At 36.5% G+C, this 9,677-nt stretch overlaps 2 protein-coding genes across 2 annotated transcripts; both read right to left on the bottom strand.

Moving 5' to 3' along the window:
* Positions 1-1,299: 1,299 nt before the first annotated feature.
* On the bottom strand, positions 1,300-3,760 carry LOC18022970 (probable protein S-acyltransferase 6). Its single transcript, XM_006405334.2, has 5 exons — positions 3,404-3,760; positions 2,701-2,883; positions 2,331-2,621; positions 2,018-2,251; positions 1,300-1,936 (listed from the first exon to the last, which is right to left on the bottom strand). The coding sequence occupies exons 1-5, from the start codon at positions 3,485-3,487 to the stop codon at positions 1,490-1,492; spliced, it is 1,239 nt and encodes a 412-aa protein (XP_006405397.1). The 5' UTR covers positions 3,488-3,760; the 3' UTR covers positions 1,300-1,489.
* Positions 3,761-8,661: 4,901 nt separating this feature from the next.
* LOC112088570 lies at positions 8,662-9,307 on the bottom strand. Its single transcript, XM_024158971.1, has 2 exons — positions 9,109-9,307; positions 8,662-8,837 (listed from the first exon to the last, which is right to left on the bottom strand). Exons 1-2 carry the CDS (start codon positions 9,305-9,307, stop codon positions 8,662-8,664), a joined length of 375 nt encoding a protein of 124 aa, XP_024014739.1.
* Positions 9,308-9,677: the final 370 nt, after the last annotated feature.

A 9,677-nucleotide genomic window follows, 5' to 3' on the forward strand; every position in this document is an offset into this window, starting at 1 on the left:
CTTCGTTCTCAGTTAAAAACAATTACTTTTTTTTATCAATTAGTCAATAGATGTTCATGAAACTGATCTAGTCTAATAATGTAAGGCTATAAATTTTTATTTGACCATTTTGTTTGATTCTGTTCATGAATTAAACCTCCTTGTCTGAAGAGAAGACTCATCTCTAACACTGTTTTATCAAACATTACAAATTTACAACCCAATACTTAAGGAGTTTTGTTTAGATGCAATGAGTAAATTAAATTACAACTTAGTAGAAGAAGAAGCCTTTAGGCTTTAAGGGTTCTTTTGCATTTATTTGTAGAGCCGTGCTTTAATGAAGACTATAAATAGGACTGGTCTGGTCTTCTGGTCCACATGTCTGAAAACTCAGTTTCAGCTTTTTTTTATTACTTGTACAGTTATAAGTACAGTGTAAATCGTCTGTATTCATTTTGTTTTCTCATTCTGTGAAAGATAAAATCAAATCTTTTTCATGTGTAATCTGTTCAAATTATAGATTACATTAAACACAATGGTTTAGGATTTAACTTCTAAACACAACATAACTTTCTGAAAATTCACAATTGTTAATTCCTTCTACACCCAGAATACATCAACAAATCAAGCTGAAATCATACCAAAAAAAGAAGAAAAAAAACATCTGAAAACACCGTCAATTTCTTCTCTTAGCTTTGTTTCTAAGTTATTCTTGCTGCTAAGGCCATAACTTGTTGGTTCTTGAACTTCATTGTTGTTTTCCGTTTATGAGTATTTAGCCCAGGGCCATGATTCTGACAAAGATGAAGGAGACAGCTGATGTCTCAAAGGCTCATTTTTGCTTCATCATACATCGTGGAGTAGTCTACATATGATGTTGGTGCTTAACCCCTACTGTTTTTGTGATCTTGTGCAAGTGACCACATAATCATGGAGAGTTCTTTATCAATTAGAACAAAGTCTACCGAGGTTTTTTTTTTTTGATATCAATCAATGAATTGATGCTTGTGAAAATGATTTAGTCTAACAGCATGAGCTTTAAATGTTTATTTGACCACTTTGTTTGATTCTGTTCATAAACTTTTGTCCTCGTCTGAAATGAAGACTCATCTCTAACCTTGTTTTTAGATCCATTGAGGAAGTCAATTTAGAACCCTGCGTTTTGTTGCAGAACCATGCTTCAGTGAACACTATAAATAAAGACAGGTCTGGTTTTCTGGTCCACATGTCTGAAAAATCTAAAATAGATTTTTTTTTTTTTGTATTATTTGCAGTTATAATAAGTAACAGTTATGTATTCATTCTGTGAAAGATAAGTACTGGTAAAAATCGTAGAATACATTAAACACAATGATTTTAAGATTTGAACTGTCTGAAGTTGAACTACAAACTTCTGAAAAAAAGAGTACCTACAACTATTGATTTCCACTGTATAACCCACAGTACAACAATAAATCAAAGCTGAAATCACATCTGAAAACACCTCTCAATTTTTTCTTTTGGCATGTTTCTAAGTTCTTCTTGCTGCTAAGGCCATAACTTCTGGTGACATTTCCCAGCTTGCGTGCCTTGGAGGAATGTTTGGCCTATCGGTTCGTGCATCATCATCCACCTCCGTCCTAACGCCTGATGATAACTCCCCTAACTCGTGTTCGTTAACATGGAACCGTTCATTGTTATTACCGTTTTTGTCATCACCATGTTCAGCCATTGCCCAAACACCTTTCCTTCCCATCTCAATCTCATCATTAGCTCTTCCCATGTTTGGACTCATAAAACCCCCAACAGCTGATCTTGATGGCATCATTACTGGAGCTTCCCTTGGTACCATAGCTCTGAAATTGTTCTTCGAAGGAGGTATCGCGGAATAGAAGATTTCTTTAAAGTTATCAACCACTCCTTTGTTGTGTGGGTTGCTACGCCGGTCATAACTGTATCTGAAATTCTCATATGTAGTCTACATAAACAAAAGAAGATCTTGAATCAGAGAGTTTGTGTTTTTTTTTTTCTAAGAAAGAGAGGCAAAGTTTCATGTTACCTGATTTGTGCTGATGAGATAGAGATGGAAACCAGTTAAGCCTCCAACGAACCACATCGATATGAACGTGTAGATTATCAGAGCAATGGAAGCTGGAGTTTTGAGCATTGCTTTCCAAATGGTTACATTTTCAGATTCTTTTATCTTCCTTATATAGACACAGCAGAAAGCCAACACATATACACAGAGAAGAGTCGTTGAGAAGACAAACATGAAGAAGAATCGATAGTTCCTCTGCAAAGAAACATGAGATATGTATTATAGACTGATGCAGAAACCAAAGTACTTGGAAGCTGAAAAGTGAGAAACTTACTTGAGCAATACATTGACCAACCCAAGGGCAATGATGGTCAAACCTTTCTACGCAGTTGTTGCAAATCGAACAGTGTGAGCAGCGAGGAGGTCTATAGAGCATGCAAGTGTCACAGTACTTGACTTTAAATATGATTCCATTAACTTCCACTTCCTTTACGCGAGGCAATCTTGGAGTTAAACTTGTCCCCGAGTTCGTGTTGCCATCAAGAACTTCTGGCTCTGGAGGATGAGAGTTTCTTGGGATAATCCCTGGATCTCTTGCGGAGGTAAGCATCAGAAGAATTAAATCCTGAGGAAAGCATTGATTGTTAACTAATGCCTAGTCACAGGACGTTTACAAAATGCAAAAGGGAAACGTTGGTACTCACATAAACGGTGAAGACAACAGCAACAGAGACTACTGATACTCCCCAACTATCAGAGAAGTCTTCAATTAGCTTGCTAGCGACGAAGATGCAGAAGATTGTAACAGGGACCACAATGAGACTTATGGTCAGACCAAGTGATCTTACGTCTGGCCCAAAAATAAACCTTCCTTGAAGACAAAATATCTGCAGAAATTTTTGGAAGTAAAGTTAGCAAGTCAATAGAAAGGCTTTGGGGTCTAACTTGAGAGTGTTTCATCCAACCTATTTACTACTAAACTAGATTTCATCTTTGTGTCAAATATTTTTGGTTGTGGCAGTCAAAGACATAACCTCAATACATACAAAAGTATCAAGTTTATAACCGTTGGAAGAATAAGCGATCCAATTAAATCAATCAGTCCTCGAGCTAATTCCGTCGAGAAACCCTAAGTTGTTGGTTAAAGCTAAGATTTTTATTCACAGTGTAGTCACCTGAAACAGAAAAGCTTCTTAATTTTGCACTACGACATTGAAAGCTTGGACTGTAGACAATTACCCTTAAAGCGTCACATGTAACACAAACCTTAAGTCCCAGTTTTGAGCTAGACAAGATTGGAACAGACTAATCTGAACCCAGTGACTGAGAATTTCTACCCAATACTAGGAACAATAATAGAAACTAGAGCTCAAGCAAGAAATTCAAAAGCTTTCACATAAAACTCACATTGCTTCCTTTCCATGTCTGATAAACCCGCAAATCGCAGTTGGATCTCAAATCCGATCTTTGAGGAGGCGTCACTACATACATCTCTTAGCTCTCTCTCTCGATTTCTCTCTATCGATTTCTCTTTCTCTCTCTCTCTCCCTCCCTCTCTCTCCTCTCGTTTTCCTTAAAACACTAAAACGAAGAAAACGAAAAAAGAAAAGAGAAAGTTTTTAGAGCTAGTTGAAGAGAGTCCGGGAAGTCTCCGACATGAAATGAGTTAGTAGTATTTTCTTTTGTTTTTTGGCTTTGATCTTCTTCTTCTTCTTCTTCTTCTTCTTCTTCTTCTTCTTCCTCTTCGTCCTCCACTTTACTCTTTGCTTTTCTTCGTTTTTTTTTTGGCAATAAAATAAATATTTTAAAAATCTACTATCAGCTTCCGTCAGTCTGTCACAGCAGAAAGTGAAGAACGGGAGAATCAGATGACGTGGCGTTTTCCTAGTGGTCTACCATTCGTAAAAGAAGTTCGATACCGGAAATAAGAAAATTAAACATTTTTAACATTTTATACTTACAGAATCGATCTTTATTTTCTCTTTTGTCAAGAGTGACAAACTGAAAATGCAAAACTAATTGAACCACACTTCTAATTGCTTGATGGATAGATCTTACAAGATTTAAGAAAAATTGATGTGGCTAAGGTTCATATATATATATATATATATCACAATCTCAAACAACCTTAATCACTTTATGGCACTCTGATAAACTGTGGGAAGATCTTGAGAACCGAGGCTTTCGAAATAAATTTGTGTGAAACTATATGTATAGATTGAAACTTGTCATAATGTCAAATATTGATTGGCAATATATATGCTTTTAAACAAAAAGATGTCAATGTTGGCTTTTGTATTGATTCTTAATTAAAATCTTTAGATTCGATTGTATAACTGAAAGTAATTTATATGTCGTAACTCGTAAGATATCACCAGTAACTTCACCACTATATATAACAAACATATAAATTTGCATGTCATAAGCTAAGATATTACCAGTAATTTTACAGATTATCATAGAAACATATTTTTGATTTATACAAAATACAAGCAAATTTTTTGTGATGTAATTAAGATGGTGATAATTTAAGCCTATATATATGTTATGTTAAATATATGTAGTATATGGTCGATTGATATACATGAACTTGGGACGCTGTATGTGTATAGATGTGTGTGTGTGGATTCATGCACCAGCCTACACATTCGTATGTACCAATATGGATAAGTGAAAGTGCATATATAAAAAGAAGAATCCGATGTGTGTGTGTGTTTATGCAATATTCTCGAGATATCATGGTCCTGTCCTGGTACAGTCTCATCTCATGGTTTTGACTTTTAAGTTTCATATATTTAAAGCTTTTAGTATACGTACACGCAGAATGTATATATACGAAATGTGAATAGTCATTCAGTATCCGTATTACCGTATACATCTGAGCATTTAAATATTTATAGCAAATATTTGCCATTATGATCACATGGCAAAACCGTAGTAGTTAATAGTATTTGTATCTAGGACGTGCTGATCTAAAAGGTATAAGAGTACATTCGTCAAAAAATAATTTTAAGAGTATTTTATATATTTAAGCGAGTAATAAACTAGCAAATATGGATTAATAACTTCCAACCTTCTGGTTAAAAGTTAAAAAAAAATTTTTTTTTTTTATTTATTAAGTTACACATCAAGTCAACACTTTTACATATCAAATCAACACAGGCAACATTAGACCAAACATATTGAACAATATAAATTTACGAATCCAGCTTTTTGTTCCTGATCGATAAAATTAAATTCACTTTTTGGTAGAATATACATATATGGAGAAAAACTCAAATCAAGTTGGCAGCTTTGTATATGCTGCATATCCTTCTATTTTGTTGCAAAGTACAGGAGGTTACAGTCCCAAATATCAAATCTGTTGGGAATAAATATTTTAAGGTGATAAAAGAAAGTGTTTAAGTGTTTTGGAGAGAACAGAAACTTTTAGGAAGAAAAAGGTTTTATTGCTTTTAGAATTCTTAGAACAACAACATAAAACATCGATGGAGGTATTTATAGCCTCCATGTTACAAAATATCTCTAATATTTTAATCTAATCTCTAGATATTTCATACAAATATCTAGATTATTACTTTCTAGAACTTTTAAGGAAGTGGAAAAATATGAAGATGATTCTAGAGAGTTTCTAGAAGTTAGATCCAACAAATAGTTATTGGATCATTAGCCCAATACTTAACTTTAATCCAAAATCAAGTTTAACTTTCAACACCCCCTCTTAAACTTGATTTTGCACTCCAAGCAAGCTCCTCATTTTGATAAAGTCTTCACGCTTAAGTGGCTTGGTAAATATATTGGCTACTTGGTCGTTCGTCTTCACATACTCCAATTGCAAATCCCTGTTTGTGACACACTCTCTAATGTAATGATAGCGAGTGTCAATGTGTTTACTTCGATCATGGAAGACAGGATTCTTTGCCAATGCTATTGATGACTTGTTATCCACAAAGATCTCTGTTGGCTCCTCTTGTGGCAAACTCATCTCCCTTAATAGGTTTCGTAACCAAATTGCATGGCAAACACATGATGTAGGCGCTACGTACTCTGCTTCACACGAAGAAAGGGTGAAAATCGGTTGCTTCTTCGACATCCATGTGAAGGCTGTATCTCCAATAAAGAACACAAAGCCACTAGTGCTTTTCCGGTCATCTACATCTCCACCCTAGTCGCTATCGCTATATCCAACAAGCTTGTATTCGTCAGAAACATAGTAATACAAGCCAAAGTTTATGGTACCTTTGATATAGCGAAGAATCCTTTTAGCTGCCTTGAAATGAGTTGTTGTAGGATGCTCCATATAGCGACTCACGACTCCAACCGCATATAAGATGTCAGATCTCGTGCACGTTAAATAGCGAAGACTTCCAACCAAACTCTTAAAGAGTGTAGGATCAATAGTTTCTCCTTCTTCTTTCTTTGACAACATGCCTCCACATTCCATTGGCGTGCATACGGGATTAGAATCATCCATCTTGAATTTCTTGAGCACTTCTTTAGCATAGCCTTCTTGAGTAATGAAGATTCCATGATCTTCTTGTTTTACTTCAATTCCAAGGTAGTAAGACATTAATCCAATATCAGTCATCTCAAACTCATTCGCCATGTCTTTTTTTAACTCCCCGAACATGTTTGAATTACCACCAGTGAATATCAAGTCGTCTACATACAAGCATGCAATCAATATATCATCATTTTGAGTTTTGATATAGAGTGCATGCTCATATGGACACTTGATGAAGTTTTTCTCCTTGAAATACTTATCAATTCGGGTATTCCAAGCTCTTGGTGCTTGTTTTAACCCATATAGTGCCTTCTTTAACCTCAAGACTTTGTCTTCTTTTCCCTTGATTATGTAGCCTTGTGGTTGCTCTATATAAACTTCTTCTTCAAGTTCTCCATTTAAGAAGGCTGATTTGACATCCATTTGATGTATCCTCCACTTGTTTTGAGCTGCCAATGAAATGATTAACCTATCCGTTTCTAGACGAGCAACGGGAGCGAATACCTCATCATAGTCAATTCCCGCTCTTTGAATATAGCCCTTTGCCACCAATCTTGCCTTATATGTTTCAACTTCTCCTTTAGAGTTCTTCTTTTCTTTATATACCCACTTCACACCAATCGCCTTATGCCCATTTGGAAGTGAAGCTAACTCCCATGTCTCATTCTTTTGAATAGCCTTGATCTCTTCATCCATTGCATTTCTCCATTTCTTCTTCTCTATAGCTTCTTCAAAATTCATGGGCTCGCAATCCGCAAATAAGCAAAATAGAGTAAGATTGTCTTGATTTTCAGTTACCTCATAGAGTTCTTGCAAACTTCGGAAACGTGGAGTTCTTTCACTTGAACTTTCATCTTCTTGAGAACTCGTTGTTGGTGAAGTTGGTGGGGTAATGGGCTCCTCTCTTCGTTCCTCCAATTCATCTTCTTCAAAATGTGGAAAAAAGTTATAATCTTCACCATTTGATCTCCAATCCCATTCTCTTTCTTCATCAAAGATGACATTTCGACTGATGATTGTCTTCTTTGTATTGGGATTGTAAAGCTTGTAGCCCTTTGAGTACTCATCATAACCAATGAAAATGTACTTCTCACTTTTGTCATCTAGTTTGCTCCGTTTTTCGTCCGATACATGAGCGTGAGCAAGGATTCCGAAGACTCTTAGATGAGAAACACCAGGCTTCCTTCCGCTCCAAACTTCTTGTGGTGGTTTTCCTGAAACGCTTCTTGTTGGAGATCGATTTGAAAGATAAACCGCGCATGCAACTGCTTCTGCCCACAACTCCTTTGGTAGTTTCTTACTTTTGAGCATGCTCCTTGCCATCTCAAGGATCGTCCGGTTTTTCCTCTCCGCAACTCCATTTTGTTGAGGGGATCTCGGCACCGTCAATTGTCTTCGAATGCCGTTATCTTCACAATATTTTTGAAACTCTTTAGATGTGAATTCTCCTCCACGATCAGATCTCATGGCTTTGATCACAAGGCCAATTTTCCTTCTCGACATGGGCTTTGAACCTTTTGAATTTTTCAAACACTTCTGATTTTTCTTTCAAAAAGTAAAGCCATGTCTTTCTTGAATAATCATCAATAAAGAGAAGGAAGTAGTTACTTTTACCGAGTGATATTGGTTTGATCGGGCCACATACGTCGGTGTGTATGAGTTCCAATGGCTTCCGCGCTCTTGTTTCTGACTCCTTTGGAAAGCTCATTTTGAATTGCTTTCCAAGTAGACATCCTTCACACACTTGCTTTGGATGGTTGATACAGGGCAATCCTCTCACCATTTCTTTCTTGGAAAGTAGCTCTAATCCTCCAAAGTTAAGATGCCCAAATCGAAGATGCCAAAGCCAAGACTCCTCCTTGTAGCACATCTTGAGACATTGTGCCATGTCATTTTGAATGTTAAGAACAAACATTTTATTCTTTGTCATTGGCACCTTTGTAATGAGCTTGTTTGCTTGGTCTCTTATAGAAAGGCTATTATCCTTTAATCAAATATCATAACCTTTCTTTAAGAGTTGTCCAAGGCTTAATATATTGGTCTTCATGGTTAAAATATAATACACGTTGGAGATAAATTGATGGTCTCCATTCTTCAATCTGATGAGAATATTTCCTTTACCTTTCACCTCCATCTTTGATTCATCTCCCAAAGCCACATCTCATTTCACCGATTCATCAAGCTCTACGAACATGCTTCTTTTTCCGCACATATGATTGCTCGCACCACTATCAAGGTACCACTTGTGAACCTCTTCTTGTTCATCTTTCTTGTAAGCCATCAATAACATATCATCTTCTTGGCTTATTTCTTCAACATAGTTAGACTTCTCTTCAACTATTCTTGTTTGGAAATTTGCATTCAGAAGCATAATGACCAAGCTTCCCACAATTGTAGCATTTAATGCTTGGCTTATTAAACCTTGATTTTGGGCTTCTTCTCCCACAACCTCTTAATGAGCTCTCTCCTCTTTGGTTGTTGTCTTCATAGGTCCTCCAGCCACGTCCATGTACATATCCACGACCTCGTCCCCGGATTTGACCGCCACCTCGTCTTGGATGACTTCGTCCGCTTTCTTCTTTTGCTTGATCAATCTGCATCTAAGTACTTGCTCTGTGATGTCTTCCTTCTTCTTCTTTTCTCCTAAGACCAAGAAGTTGCTCCATTGTCATAGTCTCTAAATCTTTTGTCTCTTCAATGACGGTGACAATATGCTCAAATTTTGAATCCAACGATCTAAGGACTTTCTCCATGATTCTCACCTCGTCTAACTTCTCGCCGTTTCTTTTAAAGTTGTTAGTGACCATCAGAACTCTTAAGAAATAATCTGAGACAAGTTCACCTTTTTTTCATTTGCAAGGCTTCAAATTCTCCTCTTAAAGTTTGAAGACGTACCTTCTTAACTTGCTATGCTCCTTTGTAAGAAGTTCGAAGCTTCTCCCATGCTTCTTTAGCCGTCTTTGCACCCGCGACTTTCTCGAACGTGTCTTCATCTAGTCCTTGATAAATAAGACAGAGAGCTTTCTTGTCTCTCTTCCTTGAGTCTCTCAAACTATTCCTTTGAGTTTGAGATAAACTCCCATCATCCTCCGGTTCAGTGATGTCTTTCTCGACAATCTCCCATACATCATGTGCTCCTAGAACTGGCATAATTCGAGACTATGAAAAATTATTAAT

The sequence above is a fragment of the Eutrema salsugineum genome, unplaced genomic scaffold, assembly GCF_000478725.1.
Source record: "Eutrema salsugineum unplaced genomic scaffold, Eutsalg1_0 scaffold_14, whole genome shotgun sequence".
In the NCBI taxonomy this organism is placed as follows: Eukaryota; Viridiplantae; Streptophyta; class Magnoliopsida; order Brassicales; family Brassicaceae; genus Eutrema; species Eutrema salsugineum.

Excerpts from the sequence above, each read along its gene's own strand:
- LOC18022970 (XM_006405334.2), bottom strand. The coding sequence starts at position 3,487 with ATGTATGTAGTGACGCCTCCTCAAAGATCGGATTTGAGATCCAACTGC. Across the intron at positions 2,884-3,403 it reads AGACATGGAAAGGAAGCAAT|ATATTTTGTCTTCAAGGAAG; the intron begins GTGAGTTTTATG and ends AAATTTCTGCAG. Across the intron at positions 2,622-2,700 it reads CTGTTGTCTTCACCGTTTAT|GATTTAATTCTTCTGATGCT; the intron begins GTGAGTACCAAC and ends TGCTTTCCTCAG.
- LOC112088570 (XM_024158971.1), bottom strand. The coding sequence starts at position 9,307 with ATGGTCACTAACAACTTTAAAAGAAACGGCGAGAAGTTAGACGAGGTG. Across the intron at positions 8,838-9,108 it reads AGGAAGACATCACAGAGCAA|TTGAAGAGAAGTCTAACTAT; the intron begins GTACTTAGATGC and ends AAACAAGAATAG.